Source organism: Sparus aurata, chromosome 20 (genome assembly GCF_900880675.1).
Source record: "Sparus aurata chromosome 20, fSpaAur1.1, whole genome shotgun sequence".
NCBI lineage: Eukaryota > Metazoa > Chordata > Actinopteri > Spariformes > Sparidae > Sparus > Sparus aurata.
In genome coordinates this window covers 10429299-10455218 of record NC_044206.1, presented here as the reverse complement: position 1 = coordinate 10455218, position 25920 = coordinate 10429299, and the positions used below count along the sequence as shown (strand labels likewise).

General features: G+C 43.5%; 2 protein-coding genes across 3 annotated transcripts; one reads left to right on the top strand and one right to left on the bottom strand.

Annotated features, from left to right (window-relative positions):
* Positions 1-831: 831 nt before the first annotated feature.
* Positions 832-19846, bottom strand: tex2l (testis expressed 2, like). 2 transcript variants are annotated; one of them, XM_030399224.1, is made up of 12 exons: positions 19482-19846; positions 12729-14169; positions 10346-10546; positions 8851-9169; positions 7587-7861; positions 7133-7282; positions 5747-5846; positions 5035-5167; positions 3055-3186; positions 2454-2663; positions 1607-1727; positions 832-1515 (listed from the first exon to the last, which is right to left on the bottom strand). In XM_030399224.1, exons 2-12 carry the CDS (start codon positions 14136-14138, stop codon positions 1342-1344), a joined length of 3225 nt encoding a protein of 1074 aa, XP_030255084.1. In that variant the 5' UTR covers positions 14139-14169; positions 19482-19846; the 3' UTR covers positions 832-1341. The 2 variants fall into 2 exon arrangements, with proteins under 2 accessions (XP_030255084.1, XP_030255085.1); XM_030399225.1 differs by lacking the exon at positions 19482-19846 and adding an exon at positions 14327-14916.
* A 3496-nt stretch (positions 19847-23342) lies between these two features.
* Positions 23343-25600, top strand: neurl2 (neuralized E3 ubiquitin protein ligase 2). The gene is made up of 3 exons (XM_030401294.1): positions 23343-23499; positions 23584-24414; positions 25274-25600. Exons 2-3 carry the CDS (start codon positions 23619-23621, stop codon positions 25387-25389), a joined length of 912 nt encoding a protein of 303 aa, XP_030257154.1. The 5' UTR covers positions 23343-23499; positions 23584-23618; the 3' UTR covers positions 25390-25600.
* Positions 25601-25920: the final 320 nt, after the last annotated feature.

Here is a 25920-nt window from a genome sequence, read left to right as displayed (position 1 = left end):
AAAACAAGCACTTTTCTTGGACCTAACTTCGACGGTCGGAGTTGCCCCAGATGGTCGTGTTGCAGCCGCTGTGTTAATAGTTCCATAGATTCCAAACCTTTTGGTAAATATAATTCATTAACACCTCAAACATGAAAGAACTAGCTTTAAGAATTATGGAAAATTCTCTTTATTGACTTAACTTTGGTTTCTAGATTTGAGATTTGTCATTACACAGCTTGTTATACGACTTGTTTGGTAATGCAAAAACACAACTGATATCCTGCTTGGCTGGTGCAATTTAGCCCGTTTTTAAGGTCGAAGTCTTCACTTAAGCCTCATAGCAAAAAGCATTAGCGCGCATCCCATCTGAAAGGGATGGATGGGATGGGTAAGAAGTTTTGAGCATTTTTTCTGTTTTAGTCAGTTGTTTTTTTTACCTTTTAAAATAAGTCCCCATCTACTTCAGTGTTTAGAAGAATGCTGCAACGCTTTTTGGCTGTGAAGCCCCAGAAATGTGTTGTGGACTATGAAACTTCACATGACCTTGAATTGGCTTGAGGATGAGTAGTCAATGACTGGATTTTCGGTTTTGGGCAAACTTATCCTTTAATTGATTATTTTCGGAGATATTGAAATTAGAGCACAACCAACAATTTTGGGGGGGCCGATGCCAATACTGACGCCAGGGAGTAAAACAATTCTGATCTCAACTGATACGCATTATAAATCACACCAAAGTAATTTTACAGTATGTGCAAGAAAAAGAGGGAGCTGATGGGGAAATGTGAGATTCATAAAGGATATGTGTTTGCTGTGTCTCACTAAAGTTTCAAAAATCAAACTGGCAGCTCTTTTTTCCAGCTTTTATTGAATAATGTCCATCATGTTATATTCAAAGTGACACTGAGCTGTAAACAGGAAAGCAGCAAATAAATATACATACTGTATATATATATATATACATATATACATATATATATGTATATAAATACATATATATATATATACATATATATAATCTCATAGGAATCATTCACATGTAAACATTTGCAAAAGGTATCACTTGTAGTTGTTTGTACAGTAATCTGTTACAACTCACTCAGACTACACCACGTCATTAAGCTCTTTAAGATGTTACAAATAAAGTCCAGACTCTTCATCACACTTACAGCGCAAAACATCAGACTTTTAGGAAATTCCCAGCTCGGACAGAACGGGGTTTAGTAAGTCTGCCTAAGAGATACCGAGGTCTATAGAGGCAAATAGTAATGTTACATCCTGTCCCTCCCCTTATCTCTCTCTGTGAATATCTGTTCTGCGGGGAGGTCAGCTCTCCTTCGGTTATCAAGCAGCGAGGCACTAGTCCGACTCTGCCCTGGAGACCTCGGCTGGGATCCTCTCGATGGACTCCGTGGAGGAGCTCTGGGACCGCTGGGACTGAGAGGACAGACGCTGCGAGGCTTGAGGGCTGTCCACCACCGAGTGCATCAGGGGTAAGTAGATGTCGTCCATGTTTGGCAGCACAAAAACTTTCTGGGAAGGCACGGAAGACACATGATAGTGAGAGGAGGGGGGGAAGCCGGGAAGACGAAACCATTACACATTTTTTATAGTTTTTTTGTACCTGGAACTCATCCTGCAGCTTCTTTTCAATCCACTCAGTCACGTGACAAAAAGTCACCTCCCTCTCCCCGAGTTTGGGACGGACACGCAGGTCCAACTTGGGTGGCACGCAGAAGCTGTACCTACGGGAGGGGGAGGAGATCGCCACGTCATCACATCTGACACATATACACTATATTTCTGTTTTTCACTGCACTTCAGGATTAGCGCTCAACTTAAATGGATCAGTGGAATAAAACGAATGCTCTCTTGGCGGGAGATGAGGTGCAGAACGTGAGTCACACCGCAGAAAGTCGCAAAAACACAACCTGCTGCTGCTGCTGCTAAACATGGTGCACTCAGTGTTGATCAGTGTGAAGTTGAATTTAAACATGTACACACTGAATGTAATAACCAGGCTCCTCTCAATGTATCGAGAAGAGAGTTACTGATAAATCTGCAGAAACATAAAAGTGTAGGTAATACTCATTGAGATATATATATGTATATGCATATCAATTGCAATTCGTTTTTTTCTTTTCAAATGTTATCGGAATGATTATAGTTACTTGTTTTTGTAATCTGATTACACAACCCAGGGTTACATTTAATCCTTTACCAGCCGACCCTGCTGGGAAAATCATCTCCACTGTGTTTGTTAGTCGGACCAACTGTAAATGCTCAATCCTCCCCTTTAATCCATTGGAGCAGCTACGGCATGGAGCAAAGCTGAAACAATTTTTGATTTTGAATGGTTTCTGTTCTTCCCGCGTAAGTATTCCGAGATCATATAAATCAGCACTGAAGGCCGCACCCGCTAATGAAAAAGGGTTTGAGTCGCCATGTTGCTCTGCAGCCTGAGCACTTACCAGATCCTGTCCGTGGGGGGCGGCGGGATGTTGACGACCAGCGTCCCTGACAGCTCTCGGACCTCCACGGTGAGCAGCAGCGGCGTGTTGGACATCTCCTCGAACTTCTTCCTTATGAACTCGTTCTCCGTCGCCTTCTGGAAATACTTGGATTTGGTGATTTTGTCCACAAATCTCAAAATCTTCCTTCCGGTCTTCCCGCCCCCTGTCCTGTGATAGCGGATTAGAGGAGAAGAGAGGAGTTTGTGGGCAGATTCGGATTTCAGAATGCTAAAGCCAAAATCTGAGGAGGGATGAGAGTCTGAAATGTTAATGGAAGCGGCAGCCATCTGGAGTGTGATGTCAGCACAGTTTGTTTTGGAGAAATGAACATTCACAGCACAGGAACCCTCCTTTGTTGTGACGAAGTGACGCCTCATGGTGTTACTAAAAGTTACACTTTCTCGCTTTGTAAGGCGTTGTTCATGTAAAAGTCTTTTGGCACAATTATCACACAAAATTAGCAGTTGACACATTCATTCATTTTTAATATTCTTGATTAACATAACCTACTTTCAGCATCCTCTTTTGGAGCTGAACGAAATACTAAATGAGTATTTACCCATCAGTAGCCGGTGTGGATCCCTTCTCCCCCACTGGACCCTGAGGCTCAGACAGAAGCAGCTCTTCCTCATCAGATGAACCAGCGCTGGAGGACTCCTCATCACTGTCGGCCAACACGCTGAAGATGGGCCTGTAGGAACGGGCAGAGAGATAGCAAAATTATTCAATGAATGGAAATTTTTCTGGAGGAATAAACACCTGAAACCACATCAGTTTCTCCTCTGATCTGTAGCCTATTACCGACGATTAAAACGAGGATCTATCTTCATTCCCGTTCATCAACCTGACTGTTTTTGGGTGTACTGCCATGTTGAATGCCTACTGGAGCTGGAGGGTAAATTAAACTACACTAATGAAATAACAGAGAGGAGAGGGGGAAATAAGACAGAAACCCAGAGTCTCTGGTGAGTGCTGAATTCATTGAGAGTCCTGCTGCGTCCATGTGTGGCATTGCTCGCTAGCTTATGGTCAATGTGCAGTGAAGCAATCTGGCCGTTCGGGGCAAAAATACACTCATGCTGCAAACACAACCACTATGCTGATGAAAATGTATCTGACGGTTATGTTTTAAAGTTATATCCACGGGAACAAAGTTTAGCCTCGTTCGCTAATTTCCCTAGCTCTGAAGCAGCGTCAGGCAATCAAATGAAACGCGCAGTTAAGATGAGTGAACTTGGAGATTTCTCCGGGTTTGAACACTGTTGGAAGCAATTTTGATAATGTATATACACATCTCAACAAAATACAGGACAAAGGTCTTTCTCTAGACACTTATATGCAGAATTCCTACATATTCTATCTACAACAATGCAGATTTAAACCCCTGTTGATACCTTTATGGGATTACGCACCGACGCAATTCTGTAAAAGTGAAAGTGGCGAGAAAAGATGAAAAGTTTTCTTTCCATGTATAAGGCTTCACATGCAACACCGGCAGCTAATGTTAAGCCTCGCCCTGGCGCTAATCCTCACCACTGTGGGCTACGACAGGCAGGTCTACGCTAATCAATGTAATGTGGAGCTGTGCTCTGTGGATCAGAGACTAGAGGGATCAGGGGATAGAAAGGGAGATGTGTAGGTGTGTGTGTGTGGATGTGTGTGTGTGTGTGTGTGTGTGTTTGTGTGTGTGCGTGCGTGTGCGTATGTGTGCGCGCATTAGAAATGATTGGAATGAAAATACAGGGTTCACTGTTATTCGGGCAATCACTCCTTATAATAGGCCTGGGCAATATGATGAAATACACCTTAAGATGATAGAAATACTGAGGTATCGATTTTTTCTTCTTTTTTCTTAAAGGGGCAGCACACAGATTTGGTTCACTCATCACGAGGAGTAAGTCTCAGTTCAGTCAACAGCTGTTTGATGTCTGCCCTGGTTTTGGACGGAGCTTTTCTAAAGTCTGAGAAAATACCCCTGATGATGCCATCAGGCAGGGAAAGTCTAATTAAAGCCACTGTGAAGTTACGTAATGGTGATTGGAGGCGGCAAAGTTTTTTAAGCCCGACTAAGGACTTAAAGTTGGGATACATCTGCCTGTGCAGAGATTGTTAGTGACTGATATTTGTTTTTATGCCTAAACAAACTAAATAAACAAACTCTCTTTGTTTTCATTACATGTTTATATTTGGCGGACCCTGCCACCTTGCCAACAGTGTGCCGGGGACATAGTGCCCCTTTAATTTACTGGATAAGCTGCAGACAGACAGTCCTGTGTGGTTATTTTGTCCATGAACCACCTCTTTATTCCAATAAATGTAAACTTTTTGTGCACTCAGTGTATATATATCAATATAAATGTCCATATATTGTGAAAGAACGTCAGTCAGCCAATATGGTTTATATGGAACAGGAGATTCAATCACCAAAAAACACTTCAATTAAAACTCAACAGAAAATCCTCTCAAAGTCGACAGCTGTAATGAATGTCATGTGTGCGTGCAGCCTGGTGTCAGTGATGGCTTTGCGTGCAGCACTGACCGTGGGCTACCAGTGTCCGTCGCACAGTCCGTATCCTGACCGCCCTCTTTCCCCAGTTTGGACAGGTTGAACTTGGTCTGCAGGGTCATCTGCAGGGCACCAGTGTAGGCCAGCTGCAGCTCCAGCCACAGGCCTGCAGGGGGCGACACAATGAGGTCAACGGCCAGACCTCCAAAATTAAGACAAAGCTCATGCACACAGCCTAATCTGGACCCACACCGCTTAGTGGGCAGATTAAACAGCTTTCACTGTGATTATCAAGCCTTGAAATTAAATTTATAATAAATTACAGCGGATTATAGATCCCCCTCTGGAGCTGCCACATGTGGGCAGAGCAGCAAGAACCAGATGAAAACAGGAGCGTTTGTCGACAGTTGTGTAACAGTCGACTAGGCGGAGACACAGAAAAAAAAAATCCCACACGTTGACACACTTACATCCCCCTCGTCATAAGAGTGATGTGTGCCAGACCACCTGATTATAAAACACACACACACACAAGCCAATATGCTCTGAATGTTGAAGGCCGTGGCCTAATGGCTCTCCTGCTCTGTGAGATTACAACAGGATAACAGCGTCTGATCTGATGCTCTGCGGTGCTCAGCTGTAATCATACTGGCATCTTCTCACTCATCTCTTATCGCTGTTACTCAGTGTGGTTGTGCAGAGTGTGTATTACTTTGCAGTGTTCGATTCTGCAGACTGCACTCACCTCTATGGTTGACCTCCGGTCTGGAGGTAGAGGTGATTTGCGGCATGGCACAGCCCATATCCAACTCAGTGAGAGTCAGCTCATTCATAAAGTAAGGCAACTGGAAGGAAAATCGTAGTTTAAAATGGTATGAAATGGATCACACTTGTAGACACAGGTGCAATTTGTAGGAATTGGGCAGCTGTCAAAATCAATCTTAAAACTGTAGCTGTCCTTAGCTAGTTAGCATAGTAAGCCATGCAGTTAGCAGTTCAGACTGGGAGCTTGAGGACCAGGAGAGTGTTACTGCTTATAACATATGTGCAACATATTACACACCACTATACATTTATTCACATTCTGTTGATAATTTTAGTTCATTTTTGAATGTTTTCAACAAAAAATCTTTCATATTACCATTTAAAAGGTGCACTATGTAAACATTTTAGTTAAAAAAATGTTTTTTTAATTAACTTTGCATCATGGCAAAGATGCTGATGTGTGATTTGTGTTGCAGAGATACAGTCAGTGCGTTTACATGCACAGCTTAGTCAGATTACAGCCATAGTTCGACTATGCTACTCAATCAGACAACTGCAATTATCCGAGTATACATGCCGGTGAGAAAATCGGATTATTGGCCGGAGCATGTCATACCCCGGTACGCTAGGCTGCACTGTATCCATTTCAACTAGTGGTAACAGAGCCACCTCTGGCTGACCTCTTTACGTCACCAGCTGCCTCGGCATTCAAGAAAGATGGCGTACGAAGAGCGAGACGAAGCTACATCTTTGTACACTTCGTATATGGTGTACATGATAATTACACAAACTAGGTGCACTCTGGTGCTCTTTCTTGGGGTGATTTCGGAGGAAAGACGCCGCCGCCGCCATCCGTCTACCTCCGGCTCACTGCCCCGGGGAAAAATCTTGCGCCTGCGCAGAACGCAAAATCCGATCCGATCCGCTGGAACGTATACATGCAGGAGTAATGCGACTATCAATTGAATAATCTTGGTGCTTTAATTAAACTATGAGAAATCCGATCCGGTCCGATTTTAGTCAGACTAAGGTGTATACATGCATCTTAGAAATCCCATCATAGTCAGACTAACACAGTAATTCGGTTTTCTTGAGTGTCATGTAAACGCAGTGAGTGTTGACTGAAGTTATTATGCTAACAAGCTAGCCCCAGCCTTTCTCGTAATACCAATCCGATCTTCTACTCCGCCGGCTAGCTGCATGGCTAACCGAGCTAACTACCTAACCTAGTTACTTAGTAGAGATACGATGTCTCCTATGCGTTTGGCGTATGACTTAAAGATGTGGCCAATTCTTACATATTGCACCTTTAACTTTTTCTGTGACTTTAAATTGACACAGTAGCTTTTAATAAAAAAGCTCTCACTCTGATTTTGCTCAGCTTCTTCTGGATCTTGTGGGAAACCACGTCTGCCCAGTGCTTCTCTCGCAGGAAGTCCCAGAAGATTCGTCCAATTAGAGCGTTAGCCCATGCAGTCTGGCTCGAACCAGGCTGCTCGGCTAGATCACAGGTGCACTGTAAAAAAAGCAGACACCTGAGTTAGAGCTGAGCAAGGACAAGAAAAGTGCAGGTTCATTAAATTCAGGAAAAAAAAACAAGGGAAAAAGAGTAGAAACATTATTTCAAAAGCTGAGAAGTTCTCTGCTAGTTTTTGACAACATTATGCTTTATTCAGATTAGACTGGTGTATTCCCATATTCGAAATATGCTGACCCACTTTCATGAGCAATGCCATTTCATAATGGTCATTGCAATTGCTCTCGCATTAGAGTGGTCCTACAGCCTTTATTCATTCATTTTATCTGCAAACATGACTCACATTTCCTTTGATGGTGGGGCTCGTCTCTGCACTGCTGGCTCCGGGACTGGAGAGAGGGGTCAGCTCCTCTGTGGCCAGGAGACGAGCCATGTAGTGCGGGTAGTCCAACGTAGAAAGGCCCCTAGTGCAACTGGGGGTCTTACTGATATGAGCTGAAGAGATACAAGGGGGCGGAGTGCAGGGGGCGTCGTCGTCGCTGCTACCCACTCTACTTGGGCCTCTGCTGATTGGTACGTTGCCTGAGGCGCCAACGCTCTGTGCCGGCGCTGGGTCACCTGAAGGGAGACATTTACCTGCTTGGTGAAGATAACCGTGGCAGAGGATTTTTTATTATCAGTGCGTTGGAAGTGGATGCCTGTGGGTTAAATTAATCTATTATTGATGAAGTAACTAGCATGATTTTTGAGAGCAAGAGATAATGTGCTACTAGGTGAAATGAGAAATTAATTTGAATGGGAGTTTAATTGCACTTGCTTAAAGGAATACTTGACATTTTGGGAAATTAGTAAACTGAAGGATGAATGCCACCAGCAGTTTTTTTGATTATTTGTGGTGCATAAAATCAAATTCAGGCAATTTGCATTTTCTTATGCGGGCTTCATGGAATTTTGTTTAAAATATGAAGGTATAATATGTGTTTTTAGTTGGAAAAATAAATAAATGTGTGTGTTTGTGAAGTGGACATTATCTGTGTATTATGTTGAAGAGATATCTAGTGATGTTAGCATGCTAACCAGCTAGCCGAAACCCTAACACTCACCCTGGTGCCCCATGCTTTCAGTACAGACAGGTAGCTGCACAGCTAAACAAGCTAACTAGCTAATGGCAGCAACAGTTAGCAATTAGTGGTTACTGCCCCCTGTTTGACCATTTCCATTTCTTACACATTGCTCCTTTAATTACTTTTTCTTATCTAACTCCAAAGCGAATAGCATTAGTGTCGCAGTAGAAAAGGGGAATGTGAAATATGACAGATTAAGTGAAAGATTTGCATAAGAAAAGTAAATATGAGTAATATGTTTGCGGTTGCATCTCTTCTCTACGATTCTCCAGAACAAAGCTGGTGCCTGTGAGGCATTTGATGTTTTTTTCTGATGCCTCTGCCCTGTCAGCTGTGAGATCTGTCTGTTCCCTCTAAAGGGATCGGCTTTGAAATGCAAAGAATTGGAGCATGTAATCCATAATCCACACGTATATGGCATTTGTATAGATGCCTTATCTGGAAGCCTTCTCTTCTCTAATGCATTATTAACGTGTCTCGTACCGGATCTGGACACACATCTGCCAGGCCGCTCCTTTTCCCACTCTGTATCCATGGAGGCAAACAGGAAGTGACGAAACCACTCTTCTTTCTCTCGTCCTGTGCGGCCGAAGAGGTAAATAGTGGTGGGAAGGTCTTGGGCGTCTTTGGAGGAATTTCGTTGTAGACTTGCCGGTTCAGCTCCCGGGTCCTCTCCACAACTATCCTCCGACTTTCCTCCCTCGTCCGCCTCGGAGTCTGCTCCCCCTGTCAGGTGGATGCAGATCGGGTACTTCGGGTTCCACATCCTCTTCCGAGCCAACACAGACGGCAGCAGGAAAACCTTTAGGGAACAGTGGCAGAGTTAATTGTGCAATGCAGCCAAACCTCCCATTTATTTATTATCAATTGATGCTCGTTTAACCAATATCAGAAGTCGATTTAACAGTTTCTTTCATATTGACATTTACATCCACATCTGTTTGTTTCCACCCAGGCATTACCAGCAATTTTAGGCATTGTACTAAATCTTAAATATACTGAATGTTTTTGTTCAAGTTCCCTGGAGACAGATTAGCATCTTTTTCAGCCATGCTAGTGATGCAGCTTTTCGGGATGGTAATCTCAGTCTGTCTGTAGGTTGACCTATTGGACCTAATGTTTCCCATTTTATTCACCCCCTGACTTTTCCTGTTGCAACAAAAGGTCGGCATTTGTAGTTTTGTGTAAAACGTCTTAACTATTAATGGACTGACTTTAAATTTGGTACACACACTTATGTCACTCTTAGGAATAACTGTAAGAACTCAGGTGATCCTCTGACCTCATGCAGCTATTCGCTCACTTGTTTATGTGCTTTGTTTTTACCTCGTGTTATGTTCTCAATAGACAATGTTAGCATGCTAGCAAGCTACGCTCAATTGGTAAACACATCAATACATAACATCAATCATGTCACCATTGTCATTGTGAACATGTTAGCATGAGGATGTTTGCAATTAGCTGTAAGCACCAATGAACCTAAATACAGCTTTGTAGCTATAGAATCTTAACTGTGCTCATCCACAAGAAACTCTTTGAGGTCTAGTTGTGAGGGACTAGAGGCATCTAATGGTTACGCTGCAGACCAACGAAATACACCTCGCTTCACCCTCCTCTATAGTGGCCACAAAACATTTGAACTGGGCTCCTGTAGGAGAACTCTGAATCAAAAAGGCTCATTGTTGGGTAATGAAAAAACAAGAGTTCTTCCCTTCAGGTTGTTGAAATGAAAACATAATTATGAATACTGTATTCTTTTCTGCCAGGAGATCCTTTTAAATCGCCTCAAATCTTACATAGTGTACCTTTAACTTTAGAACATCAAGATTTGCTCTGATTTTATCTTCCAGCTCTAAAGTGACTACAAACAGTTACAGAACATCAACAATGTAAACCCCCCCCCCCCAAAAAAAAACACAACAGCCTCCGATACACAACACAGATCTCATTAACACAGTTACTCAGGCAGTCATCATACTTTGCTCTTTGCAAGCTGAAAGGAGCGTGACTTGACGAAGGTGGCCTCGACGACTCTCTCGTCGTATGTGGCCCTGCGGCTAATGTTGGTGCGTGGGGAGTCCAGACGGAGACAGGAGCCCTCCAGGGTGGCAAACACGGAGTGAGTCAGAGCTGGATGGTAGGTTTCTGGGTCATAATCACACATCTCATTCATCCAGCCCTGAGAAAGGTAGGAAGTAAGGGTCAATTTCAATCAACGCTATGCACACTCCCGAGTGAGAAGAAGAAACAAGTGATCGGGATTTATTTCAGTCTTGAGAATGCAGTTGTTGATGTCTGTAATCAGCCTAGAAGTGAGGGATGCAACATAGCAGCAGGGACAGACTGGGTAAAGTGTCTAAATGGATTTCAACATGTGCAGTTTAGAATGTGAGGCTGCCATCAAGCCGTCATCTATAAAAATGTTAGTACAAGAAAGTATGCATGAAATATAACAAAAGTTAGAATTTTGTTTCATGGGACATTGTGCCCTGGATTTGCCTTTCCAGGCAAACTGTCTTTTCTGGCTTTATACTGATGTCAACAAACAATACCAATTAAAGGCTTAATGATGGTAAAGGATTGGGGTAGGCACAGAAACCAATCCTAGTAAATTGATCTCAACGGAAATCAACCAGTGCATCTGTAAGGGTTGAGAAATAATAGTTTACCCATTTGGTAGATAGGCTTATTCGTTTAAAAAATGTATATATTTATAAAGCTGACAGACTTTGATCCACCGAGTTAAGTTTATTGGGGAATGACTGCCTGGCACAATAACTTCCTCGACGCTCTGCCGGTTTGTTGGTAACCGAAAAACAACAGCACAACCACAAGAAGTCACTTCAATTCGGTGCCAGAACCAAAACATGATCTTCCCCCGACCCTGACCAAGTCACAACAAAACATTGAAAACCCGACCCAAAAAATCTAAAAGGTAAAACATATAGAAAAGTAGTTTGAACATATCTGAAATTTGCAGAAATGTACATTATTCTGCCCACTGGGATGAGCTTTAGGATAAAGCTTTGCTCGTATGAAAAATATGCTTAAGTGTTCATGATGCAAACAATGTATTCTATGTATAGAGGTTCAAGCCTCTGCCCCTCCCTCAGACCAAACACCAGAACTGATCTGTCCTCTGATTACCCCGAGACCTTACAAACACCTCACAAACCCTTTGGTTGACTTTACACTGTAACGGTCCTCAGATTAAATCTAAACTGCTAATGACCAAACGGGAATTATCTCAACACTGAGACGGTATAAACCCCCCATATCCAACCATCACCATCAGCCCCATTCTCCTGCCTCCCGACATGACAAATTACCGCTTCCTCCTGCCTGTATCCAACGCTAATTGCCTTTGGAACTGACAGAGTCGGGGTGGTAGCTGTCCTACCCGGTTGCCCTGTGTCAAACTCAACCAGGAGGAGAGGAGTAATTACCACTGCGGCTTGGGCACTTTTTATTATCTAAAGTTTTTAATTGCATCCTGGGTACCTTATGCAGCTGCATGCCACTTTCAGAAGCTCTAATCTTTGAAGGAAACAGTCAGCAGAGATAGTTAAGTGACACGCCGGGTTGACACCGCTCTAACTGTTCTCCTTGCGCAGCTGAAAAACTAATTAGGGGTACTCTTGATGCTGTATTTCCCGTGGCCTTTAAGCAACCTTTAAAAGTTCACTCAGAATTCAGTCACTCTCACTAAGTAGGTATGTCGATAAGTAGTCTGCAGTTATGCTATTACAGCGTGGTCAGACAGATATTAAATATCAGTTTGGTTTGAACCTTTTTTCACTTCAAAGGTAATTTCTACAACAGTTCTCTAGCACCTATTAGTTTCATGGGCATTATTGAACAGGATCAAAAAAATGATTGCTAAGGTGGATTCATATTGAAGTTGCTATGGCAACAATCCCAGACGGGCCATTCTTTTAAATGAAAGTATTATTATATAACAATGTACTGTAGCAATAAGTGCGTTTCAGTCCCCCTGTTTTAATGCCTTTTCAATTTGTGCATGAGAATCCAGAGTAGAAAAGATTGCTAGACAAGACACATCACACGACCACCAGTTTTTTTCCCCAATCTAGACTAATTCTAACATTATTACATGACAGGAATGGATGGAAACCTCAGTCAATCAATTTGAACTTCCTTTTGCTGATGTTCTAGAAATATTTGTTAAAAATTTCCATTTGATTTGGATGGCATCTGAACTAATCTAACTTGTCTGCTTTCTCAGATGTTATCGATTGAAAACATGTTGAGAAATGTGTTGGTGTTGGAGTGAGAAGTGGCTGAAAATAAGGTGAGAAAGGGAATGTGACATTTTCTTCCTTCATGACTCATCCATTTACCTTGAGGGTGTCGGGCTCACTGCTGACTGTGCCTCCTGTCAGAATCCCCTCCCCCAGCAGAGTTTGTGGAGGTCTGTGTGGAGTATCTGAGCAGCGAGCTCTGGAGGAACCCATCCTGATGAGCAGCAATCCTAGCAAGAATCCCAATGCTAATCCCAAAGCCAGGCCAGAGAAGTATGGACTGAGAGGTAAGATGAAGTAACCGTAGGACAAGACTGCCACGCAGAATAAGCTCATGCGTGGGAGAGGATGAGGGGGCTGAGGAAGGGGCGAAGTCCTAACCGAGGGTGGTGCGAGGACCTGAGGACCAGCAGGTGATCTCCGTGCCAGTCGGTAAGTCTCAGTGGCTAATACTTGCATCGTCTCACCGTCTGTACATATTTCCAGCTCCTCATCCCTGTGGTGGTGTCTGTTGCGATGCACTGGGCAGTGGCTGCGGTAACCTCTCCCAGGATGTCTAACAGAAGACCAGTCAAACGCAGGCAAAACATCAGCATCCGTTTTTCTAGTGTTCCTCACAGGAGACTCGGAAAGAACCGTGTCCGTGCTGCTTTCATGACCCAAACCTCTGGGGCTTGCCTGATGAGCCCCCTGGGTCTTCCCCTGATGTTTGGGGCTGCCTATACTCTCCTCTCTCATGATCTTGCTGAACATGGTGCTCAGAGGCTCGTGCACGGCCTCCGAGAGCTTCCTCTTGGTGTCCTCTAACTCCATTTTGAAGAAGCCCCCTTTCAAACCCTCTGCACTCGGGGAGAGGGAGCTAGGAGAAGGGGGCGCAGTGCGAGAGTCCCCATTGCTGCGGGTTTTTGATTGGGTAAGCTGTTTCCACAGGTGGAGGTTGAGGCGGGAGTCCGACTTGGACTGCGACACCTCGGGCTCTGAGCGGGAGATCTCCGTGGAGATCGACTTCACGAGGCTGAGAAAAGGCTTAGGTCTCAGGGTGGATCCTTCTTTAGGCTCCAGCTCTGTGGAGAGAGACTTGACCAGGCTTGCAAGGGGTCGGTGGGAGGGGGAAGAAGGACCTGGGGAGAGGAAGCTGGGGCCAATGGCAGAGCAGTTGCTGAGAGAGCCAGGAGACGAGGGAGAAAGAGGGACGTGGAAAGCTTGGGACTGCGAGCCTCTGTCATCCTCAACAGAGAGCTGCCTCTCCTTGGAGAGAGATATGGAGGGGTAGTCTTCATCATGGTCAAGGGAGAAGATAAGCTCGCTGTCATCCAGGCTGTCCCAGTCTCCCTCTGTCCCAGTCAGCTGGATCACAATCCCTCGAGGGAGATGCCTCTTGGTCCCAAGGGAGGGGGCGTTGGCTGGTGAAACGCCAAGATTCGGGCTCTGGTGCTCCTGTCGAGGTCTGCCACCTCCCCTTCCTTTATCCTCACCTCTTCTCTCCCCATTCGTTCCAGTCTCTGCCATTTTTTGACTTTACATCGCACAACCAAGGCACCTAAGAGTCAGTGAAAGAGAATAAATAAAGAACACAGTCAGCTACATTATTAAGCCTCGGAGGCAGAGCAAATAAAAGCAGTCAGGGAATGAGCCGTGGAGAGAGAGCAAAGGCGTCTTTTTGGTGGCCGTGCGTCACTTTCACAGAAACTGCTTACCAGTGCCAGCTACGCATTAACGTCTGAATGTCACGTAGTTCAGCTCAGAGGAGTTGTGGAAATCAACATTATGAATACTAGCGAGCCTGAATCCGATCCAAGTAAGTACCTCTCCCAAAGCTGTCGCTCCACATACTGAGTGAGTTTTAGAGGCGGGCAAAAATAGACAAGACAGTCTGTCTCCCCCAAATGTTGCACAAACTAGGGCAGCCCGGGCTTGGCTCTAATGTCTGTTGGGGCTGATTGGCAGTTTAAATATAATTCACTCCATTTATGTGGAGGGAGTTTGTGTGCACAGGAACAAAAATGTAATTTGAGTAAAGGGGCCGCCTTTCTGTACAAAACAATGACATTATATGTATGGCTTTAGCAGAATTGTAACGCCCAAACAAATACTAAATAAGCATCAGCACACTCACTCTCCGAGCTAATATTCAGCCCATCATCCCCCCGAGGTAACAACTAGTGTCTTCCAGGCTCATCCCCCAAAGAGCTAACTGTCAGCCTTTAAAACCCGGAGTCTCAACCCTCCTTCTCATGTCTTCTCAAGCTTTTTTTTTAAAACTTAATTATGTAACCCTGAGATGAATAGTGAGGAGAGTTCAAAGATGCTCTCCATCACCACCCCCCCCCCCCCCCCCCCGAACTGGCTTCTGTATGTCAGTGGAGTTGCACGTTTTCCACACAGCACATTATGCAGCCACCACTCACTGACATGTCGAAAACGATACCAACAAAAGCCAACAGAGAACAGAGAGGCGATGTGCATTATTTGCTGTCATTTTGTGGGAGAAGAGAGCGAGCTGGAAAGGCAGCACAAAGGCCCAGTGGGGACCCTTTCATTCGTTGCCTCTCTGGGTCAAGTGCCCTGCTCTTTATGCGAGTTAAACCCTACCTCTGACTGGTCAGATTTACGTAACTGTATTACAGCGCTGTGTGGCACAATTTCAACCAATTCCACAGCAGCTGGTGGATTCTGACTAATCTGCTCTCACCCAAAATGGACGGTGGGGAGATAAAACCTCACGGACACACATGCAGCCAGACGGCATTAGACCTTCCTCTTGTCTTTTTTTTTATGGGGTGGGAAGAGGGGGCAGAATCTGCAAGGTGCCAGAAAACACACACACACACACACACACACACACACAGCAGGCACACTAAACTACTGTTAAGCTAACAACGTTTTGTCCGAGCCAATTACAGGACAGGAAAATGTTGCCATATTGTCTTGCTAGTTATGAAACTGTTGTGGTTAAGCTCCAGATGCTGCTAATCCAAATGGTTTTATATCAAATCACTGCAGCTACAAGTCAGGTCGTTTTGCAACTGAATTAGAAATACATCTTTTTCTCATTATGAAAGAACCAAATCAACAAGTGAAGCTGTATTTTTAGGGGGTCCTAAGAGGTAATATCCACCGTGGAGTGAAAGTAGGCCTGGGGCTACAACAGTACCAAGCTAGCAGCTCTTTCAGTCTGTACTTAGGGGCAGCATTGCTTTCAGCTAAATGCTAACATCAGCATGCTTGAAAAGGACCACAAGAACAATGCCAATGTGTTGTTGATTAGCAAACATGTTTTGTTTCCTAGTAGTAGTCAGCTAAAACTGAGGCTGATGGGAATGAGATTCGTTTATGATAACATAAATATTAACATACATACAAATTAACCGAAGTAGTGGACAAAATGTCAGGATCAACAAAGTCAGCAGGATTAATCCTCTGGGTATCATGAGTGAGTGTGCAAAATTAATTGTGCAGCTATCCACTGACCACTGGGCCACACTGCTAGCATAGCTTAAACATGTTCCAATTTCTGTTTTTTAAGTTATAAATCATTCTGTCTGTGTCTTGTATGCATCAGTTCCTTTTAAAATGTTATATTAAGGCTCCCCCCCCCCCCCAAAAAAAACCCAATTCATTGTGAAGTGAATTTGTTTAAGCTCCGCTGACTCTCCCAACTCCGTCCTTTGGGTTTTGGTTTAACTGTGTTGTTGAAAGAATTCAGCTGTGACAACCCCAGAGGCCACAGGAAGCTGAGTAAAACTGGTTTAAATAACAACAACAAAAAAACCAGAGAAGAGAAAGATGATTGGGATAAATGTGGTACTGTATATTTTGAATCAATATCAATTTATTGATTTTATAACTCCATGGGCCTGTCAACAGGGCTTAACTAATGTCAGGTCCCACACACGTGTGATGCTTGATGATAAGAGGGATGCAAACTGTTCCATACGGCTCTCTGTGACACACAGAGGGATCATGTGACCGCTGTGGCATGAAACACAGCACACATCTGCTCTGAGTTCACCGCAATGTGTTCGATCAATCCTTTACATTCTCAATGAGTGATGGTCAGTTAAGCCTAACAGCATGTCTCTGACTCTGTGTGTGTGTGTGTGTGTGTGTTTGTGTGTGTGTGTGTGTGTGTTTGTGTGTTAACCTCTGATCAGACACGAGCAGTAACAATCTCAGATTAACATTAATGCAGGGTTTTACTGTGAAATCTGACAAATCACAGAGCTGGATTATGGTCTAAAACCAACATTTGGTGGGGTGTATTTCCAAGCTTGCTCATCTTCATGCTGATTGTAGTTATTAGTGACGTCGTGATCCTTCAGAGGCCTTTTACTATCACCGCTCTTATCCTTGTGCTAAGAGACGCACACTGACGATTAAGGAGAATGCTGAATAAAAGAGCAAAGGAACGCATGTAGATACGTCGGTACTGCACACAGGGCGTCCTTGAGTGGTTTGATGAGTTGTCGACCAACGGGAACACCTGCAGAAGATATTCAACTGAAATGAAATGTTTTTCGCATCAGTTATAATAATCACTGGGTACTTGGGATGTAAAATATAGCATTTCCTTGTTCAACTAAAGGTCATATGGATAACACTTTTGTGTAGAAAAATCACTTTTCACAATAGTACAGCTACAGAGCTTGTAGGAAGGCTTATAAATAAATAGTTATCTTTCTCTTACAGGGAAATAAAAAAATTAAAAAAACAGAGGTACTGATTTTGGCCTTGAGTGATACAACATACTGTGGAGAGGGACTGAAATGTAAAAAAAGTCTTTAATTCATAATTTTAAATAAAAATCTGTCAGGTCCAAAGTGATTGTTTTGTTTATTTCAGAATTCCAGTGATGGGTTCCAGTTTCTAACAAAGTCTGACGACTGTATGGAGCCATTGGTATTACGTGGTATCTGTGTCACGCCAACGAGCAAGAGTCCAGATAGTTGCCAATTTGTGGAAAAGAAACGTAAAAAAGGCAGCACCTTGCATAATGTAGTCTATTGCGCTAACATTAGCTATCTAGCACTAACAATGTAACCATTAGCTGGTGTTAGTGACGTCAACATTAACTTACCTGTGTTAGCAACATTACATTTAATTAACTCATGTTACCAATGTTATTGCTACCTAGCATTAGAAACATTAACGTTTCTTAGCTAATGCAGTGTAAGAGATGGAATGACACATTTAGTGGCTGAACAACACCTTTAAGGTAAAAACAAAGTAATTACTGAGTATGTGGTCCAATAATGGACTTTAAGCTTACTTCTTTTAGTACAGTCTTACTATTAAACAGAACTATTACTCTATATTTGTATTCTTTTATTATTTCTGAAAAACAAGTAGTTTACTCTTTTTGAGTCAAAGTTAAAACATTTGCTGACATTTTTTGTCCAGACACAGGCATTATATAGCTCATATGCCCCGGAAAGAGGAGGGAAAAAAAAAACATAGACAGACCCTCATTTAAAAAATATGAACATACATTTCAAAATATTTATTATACATTTAAAATCTAAAGGAGTCTAAAACTTCTAAAACAATCTTTAAGTATTTATGTATTAAAAATACACATGCCATGTGCACTTTTCCTAAACATAGTGTACACGTGTAACCAACTGTGTATGAATCCTGAAATAGAAATAGAAAGGTTCAAATATATACCTATATAAATTAACAATAACAATAATAATCATGTGGCATTTAAGTCGTTTTGGCTGTATACCAAATATCAAAGTGCATGTGCAGTGTTTTTTTGGTTTTCTGTATGTCTGTCTAATGACATCTTTCCATTTAAATCCGGCCCCGAGTATATGACACTAAACCCAGTAAACTGAGTTTTGGACTGTCAGGCGAATAAGACATGCAACTAAAATGAGCTTGAATCCAAAAGTCTGGGAGTACGTTGACAATTCCTAATAATTACTGGTAAACCTGGAAATAATCAGAAAGCTTTGATTCAGCAATTAATAGAACAGATCTGACATCAAATTTTCTAAACAAAGAGGGGCTCTGTCAGAATCAGATCATGGTCAGATTATAGGTTTCCGAGGGATCTGTGCGTGGAAGTCTCTTTAGAGAAGTTGGACCAGTAGTTGTATCCAGAGCACGACCACACCACCAGCGGATCAGAAAATTAAGTCTAGTCCCCTGAGAGAAAGAAAAGCAAGTCCATCACAGAGAGAGAATTTGCTGGATAAACAAGTCCAATCAGCAAAAGTCCAGTCAGAAAGAGCGGCTGTCCAGTGGTGAACTCACAGGACCACTAACACTTTCATAACTACATCTCAGGCACAGTGAATGACAAGAAAAAAGTCTTATATGTTGATGAGTCCAAGTTAGAGATTGTTTGGGCAGTAACAGAGGGGTGTATGTGAGGAGACAGACAGGAAACATGGTGGTGGGAGTATTCAAGTCTGGGACTGTGGACACCTGCACAGAATTGACTCAAGTTCATTCTCCAGAGAGATGCTACACGCTCTGGTTTTCAATCTTTCTGGAGAAATATTAATTCTGCAGCAGGATCATGAGCCCAAACACACCATTTTTACAAAACATGAGTGCACACAATACAGCAAGTGGCCCCTCGTTTGTGCGCTTGCTGTGTTCAGGGCACTAACACCTTCACAGTCTTTCTCTTTACGCACGACTCACCCACACGAGACAAGTGAGACATGCAGACTTGACGGAGAAGTTACCGCTGTCAGTGCGCACCAGACCCTCTCCATCCCTGACTTTTGGATACAAATACACACATCTGCAGCGCTGGAGATGTTTCGCAAAAAAAAAAACAAAAAAAAAAAAAAAAGAGAATAGCAACTTAAACGCAGATTGGGAAGATATACTCACCCGGAAAATATTTCGGTGCATGGAAGTGTGACTAAACCCGCCGCTCCGCCGATAGTTCCCGTTCCATTTGGTGTGCGCAAAGACCGCCGACTGAGGAGTCTCATCGCTCTCTCTCTCTCGCTCTCTCTCTCTCTCTCTCTCTCTCTGTCGCTCTCTCTCTCTCTCGCTCTCACGCAGTCACACACACGCACGCACGCACACACACCTCCCCTTATAACCGACCGCCTCCATCCAGATGTGTCACGCGCTGCCGAGAATCACAGCTCAACCAAACTGATTATAAAAAGAAAAAAAAAATGCATGGCCGCGCTGCGTGGTAATCCAGATTAAGAGTCCTGCAGCCCCAACAGACTCATCCACACGACTCCGCATCCAGAGTGTAAATGCTGCCTAATTGTACAAAACATGGGCGAGAGCTGAAGTTCAGCCCGGGGGGGATTAAATGGTGTTGTATTTTATCATGGTGAGCATCCATGCAACAACTGAGTAATAAACCTTTTAATCAAGTGGGGAAGAAAGAAAGAAAGAAAGAAAGAAGAGGGTAAAAAGAAATAATTGACCCCACACCATCTCTCTCCCCTCTCCCTCCATCTTGGCCTACATAAAAACCCAGTGGAAGCCCCAGATATGACAACATGAAGAACGGGGCAGGGTGGTGCAGGCTGCAGCTGGGGTGAGAGACAATAACCCCACCATCCATCACTGACTGGAGGAGGAGCTCCCGAGCAGCCCAGCTGGACGGAGGCACAACTGATGAAACTCAATCAGAACTGCAATTATAAGTTTTAAAAAAAGTTTGGAGATTTTAAACATCCCCTCTCGATCTTTTCTTATTATCTGTCAACTTTGTCTCACATTTAAAGGATGAGTTTGTCCAAAAATGAAAATACAGTCATCATCTGCTCACCCTCATGCCGACGGAGAGATGGGGGAAGTTTCGTAGTCCGCAAAGCATTTCTGGAGCCTCACAGCCAAATGGCATTGCAACGTTCTCCTAAACAACGGAAGTGAGTGGGGACTTGTTTAAAATGACTGAAAAAAAAATATATAAAGTGGTTAAACCCCAAAACCGAAATTTCAAGCGGTTGAGCTCATGCACCCACCTCAAACCATGGACATAAGTTATTGCATTATATAAAAAACATTTCTTTAAAGTAAATAAGTGCGAAAATATCAGATTATACAGTCTTAAACAAATACATCATAAAAACATTATTTTTTGACGTAGGTATGACAGCATTCTTATTAGAAGCGGAGGGGCCCACTCAGGCCTCATATGGGCCCCAGATCTTTGCGCTACACCCCTGCTTAGACACAGCGTTAATAAAGGCATTGCAGTGGTGAGATCCTTCTTTTCTTTTCACTTTTTAGTTCACTTTTAATCAGAGTGTCATTGACATTTGCTTTATTCCACAGTGTCCACACAGCGGTCGTAGCATGATGGGATATAAGCAGAGCGGCAGTGTAGGTCCACGATCTAACCCCTGTGGATATGGGAGTAAAACACCTTGAGGTGCTGCTTTAACAGAAGGGGAGGCGTGTGAGGTGAGGTGAGATGCGAGTTAACAAGTTAACGACAGAACTGCAGAGACGTCTGAGGGAGTGTGAGCACTTGCATCAGCTCAGAAGTAGAACTAAAACAGATAATGACCACATACCCTTTGTGTCTTGATGGTCATATGTTCCGCTCTTTACCCTGTTGTGCTCTGCAAGACAAAGTGATTTCATGCTGCCTCTCACCTGTATCATCTGGCAGGTGTGACAAGGTGGAGGATTTGCCTGGCAATTAAGGTCAACAAGAATCATCCTGAAATCACCCGACAGCCCAGAGACGAAATTGTCTCCCTGAAGAGGCTGTGGTGTCTGGATCTAGATACCTGCAATATCATGGGGTGGGATGGACTTTTCTTTGATAAGGATGGCATCTAGCTTAACTTTGAGCTGCTGGATCAAAGCCTGTACGCCTCCATGGAGGATAGACTACAGGCCTTTGCCAGCTGAGGTCCAGGGGGATTACACATGCTGACCTCAAACCTGACAGTTTTAAGGTTGTGACCCAGACATGAGTCAAACTCACTGACTTTTCAGCTTGACGCAGCCAGTGTCTGCTGTTCAGCCTGGTGTCTGTGTGCAGACCACCAGAAGTCACGCTACAAATTAAATAGAATATGTAACATGACTTCTGGTGGTCTGCACACAGACAGGCTACTGAGGCTGCTGGGCACTCGTTCTGTCCTGAGGAGATGGATGACCATGTGTTTCATCATAGAAACTCAGGGCCAACCAGAGGAATATGTGCTGCACTCTGCATATGGAACATTATGTTACTTCCACAGTCAGAAGAACAGCTGAGGGTTAAAGACCACAGAACAGTTTCCATAATCAAATACAAGATACAAAGATCTCTAGTGTTTTAATGACCTGAGCACTCCATATCCATTTGCAATAATGGTCAATGCTAAAGCATAGGGTAGTAGTCGGAAAGGTGACAAGTAATTAGCATGTAATAGTATGTTAATGCTAGTGACCCAATAATGCTATTTAAACAGCAATACTCATGTAAAGTTTGTTAAAGCTAGCTAACAATAGCCACTAATGTGAGTTAGTGTGTTTTATTTCTCAAAAATTGGTTTTAATTTTAAAGAATGCTACTTCTTAGCGTTAGCATGCTAACTTAGGTAGATATCTCTGCAACACAATACATAGACGTCATAATGTCATAACGTGTTTCATCACAGCCTGTCGACAATTTTAATACATTTTTAACTGATTACACTCAAATTCTTTCACATTGCCTCCTTAAAGCGCCAATCCTGATCAGTGATCTCTGTCCCACATCCTGCACAGAAATCATTTCTTAGGATTGACAAAAAAGACATTGGACAAATTACTTCAAATTAATGTACGTCTAACGGATACGAGTTGACAAAATTACCGTTAAAACTGACAGGAAGACCTAGCTGTGTGAAAAGCTGACTGTTGCATTGCCACTTGTTGCCTGTGTCTCGGCCAAAAAGCTGCACTTGAATGCACCGCAAAAGGCTACAGCCAACAGCAGCCTGCAAGAGAGGGAACAACCCTCCATACCACCAGGCAGTGGTAGGTTATATTTGGCACAAGACTCTGGACTGAGGATATACAAACCATTGTTGTAATAAGAAAGGACATTTTGACACAACTCTCCCTAATATAGCCACTTCTAATCAAGAATATGTCTGATAAAAAGTTGCAAATGGCACTGGCGAAGAGGCTTAGATTTATTCTACTTGCTCAATCAGGCAAAAAGCCGCCAACAAGGGCCTTCTAGTGCTGACGGTGCGGGACACACCACAACATCTGGGGCCAGAGACGCCTTGTGTGTTTGTTCCCTTCGACAGATAGGACAGAGCTCCTGTATATGAAGTGACATAATTTACAGGATTCCCCTTATATAATGGATATAAAGCATCTGCGGTGAGATTTTCCCCTTTTTAAATATAACCCCTCTTCAAATTCTTAATCTGTAATTCCATTGTCACAATAAATCTCCACAGACCTCTTTATCTTGGTGTATGACTTTAATTGCTGCTTTACATAAGAATCCAATCTGGGCTGTATTTGCATGGCACGACTATCTTTAGAGACGGAGGGCCCGCTGTTTAACATATCTCCCCGGCATACGGTATTATGATAATTACGCAGCTATTACTGCAGTTACATGGGTTTGAGAAATCGAATGAGCGGCAGGGCCATGGGGGGGCTTTGTTGCTCCCCGCCTCAATCTTTGTGCGCATGTGAGTGACTGTAGGCAAGTGCATGTTGGCCAACCCCCTCATCACACACACACACACACACACACACACACACACACACACACACATACCTTGCCATCTGTTGACATATGCAGCGGTTCAAAAATAGCCCTGTACCAGAAGCTTCAGTGAGTGGCCCACAGATAGGCAGAGCAGGGATCTCGTCTGTGCAAGTTGTTGCGTCTCCACTCTGGCCATGTGTTTGACTGTTTGACCGTAGAGTTCTGGTAGGTTTGTTTCTGTTTGTTGTTTTTTTGGAGCGCTATCCCACTGGGTAGTTATTCCATGGTCATTTCTTCCCCCTGAAACAGAGTGAGTGCTTGAACTGGTGCGAATCTAAGAGAAAATGGAGCCCTTTTGTGACCAGTTCATGGAGTTCCACCCCATCCATGGTACCAACGTCAGACTGGACCTCTCAGGGACCAAGGCCACCCGGGTGGAGAGCTTTGCAAACGGAGTGTGCTTCAGCAAACAACCTCTGAAGCCAGGGGAGATCTTCCTCATAGAGATCGAGGATAAGGAGCTGGGCTGGTGTGGCCACCTGCGGGTCGGCCTGACTGCCAAGGACCCCAGGGGCTTAGAGGTGGTACCTGAATACTCCATTCCGGACCTGATGGACTTAGGAGACAGCTGGGTGTTTGCCATCACTCGCAACCACAACAAGGTCATAGAGGATGTCGTAGCAGAGGCTCCAGAGGCTGGAGACGGAGGACCGGCTGGGGGCCACAGGCTCGGGCGAGGGGAGGTTGAAGATGCGGCAGGAGGTGGAGGTGGAGGTGGTAATGCAGGAGGAGGCGACGACAACAGTAAACCAAAGACTTTCTTCACTGATTCTCACTTGTACATCGAGAACGTTCGGATCCCGAGAGACAAGCTGGTCGGTCGCAGCAGGCCCGGACGCTACAGCCACATTTTGGATGACTTGTATAAGACCAACGCCCTGCCTCCCACAGCCAGACGCAGCCGGATAGGAGTGATGTACGTGCAGAAGGGGCGAGACCTGGCCGACATGCACATCATCATCAATGGTGAGGACATGGGAGCTTCCGCAAAGGGGATCCCTGCCGTCCAGCCTCTCTACGCTGTGGTGGACGTCTTCGCTGCAACTAAATGTGTCCAAATCGTCCAGGTGGAGTATGGATGTGAGTGTTGCAGTGATACTTTCAATCATGGACTGATAATGAAACAATGGGCCCCTGGGCACAGACGTGTTACTGTGTGCATACTGACAGATACTCTTTCAACATTTCCCGGGTGAACCAGAGCTCTGAGACATAAAAACGACTCAAAGATGTTGTTTATAGTTGTTTTGCATCTCTCTGTGGTTGCCTTGTGTCTACGTGGTTGTTTTGTGTTCCTTTGTGATCATTGTGAGTCTCTTTGTGGTCACTTCACATCTGTTTGGGGTTGTTTTGAGTCTCTTTGCAGTTGTTTTTTGTCTCTTTGTGGTTGTTTAGTGTCTTTGTGGTTGTTTAGCATCTCGTTGTGGCTGTTTAGCATCTCTTTGTGGTTGTTTAGTGTCTCTTTGTGGTTGTTTAGCATCTCTTTGTGGTTGTTTAGCATCTCTTTGTGGTTGTTTTGCATGTCTTTTTGGTCAGTTTAGTGTTTGTGGTCGTTCTCAGTCTCTTTGTGGTTGTTTTGAGTCTCTCTGTGGTTGTTTTGTATCTCTTTGTGGTCAATTTGAGTCTCTTTGTGGTTGTTTGAGTCTCTGTAGTTGTTTTTAAGTCTCTTTGTGGTCGCCTCACATCTCTTTGTAGTTGTTCTACATCACTTTACATTTCATTACCATCTCTATGTGATCATTTTGAATCTCTTTGTAGTCTTTTGACTGACTTTGCTTCAAGAGATATCTTAACTGTCTCTGGCCCAGGGACCCATTCACTAACTAATTAATGCTTTAACTACATTTCCAATTATTTACAACTAACTTATCATCACAACATTTATTCTGCTAATCCATTCTCTTTTTGTCTTTTTTGGCCTCTGTTTCCGTTGCTTCAGTCTCATCCTTGCAGACGTTGTGTAGGAAGGCCATCCAGAAGCACATTGTCCACAGGATGGCCATTGACTGGCTGGAGCTGCCAGAGGCACTTAAGCACTACTGCAAGTATGAATGAAGGACACAGACCTGCAATGGACAGATAAATATCATATGAGTTCTCTCCCGGCTTCAACCAAGAAACGGATATTAATTTTCATGACAAAACTCTGTTTTATTTATAAAACAAAAAGCAAACAGGGCTATGTGCTTAATAAAAGTCTGGCACAGATAACACAGGCATTCGTCTGAGATATCAACCACTGAAATAAATTCATATTATTGGTTCAGTGTCTGTCTGTGTGATTCTACCTTCCCCTTGCAATATGTATTTTAAGGAATAACTGTGATATTATTCATAGTTTCTTTCTCTCGTACAGTAACATTAAAGAACAGAGTATGCGCTTACATGTGACATGATGATGAAGATATATTAGTTTCTAAGCTGGCAAACAGTTAACAACAAAGTGAGCAAGTTCTTGTTAACTGAATGCATGATGATTTTTAAAAAATCTGTATCACATAACGAGTAAATCAGTTCATCACATCACATGCATTTTTGTTCTCTAAGCAGCTTCGATGGGGACCTGTTTTAAAACATGAAACAGGG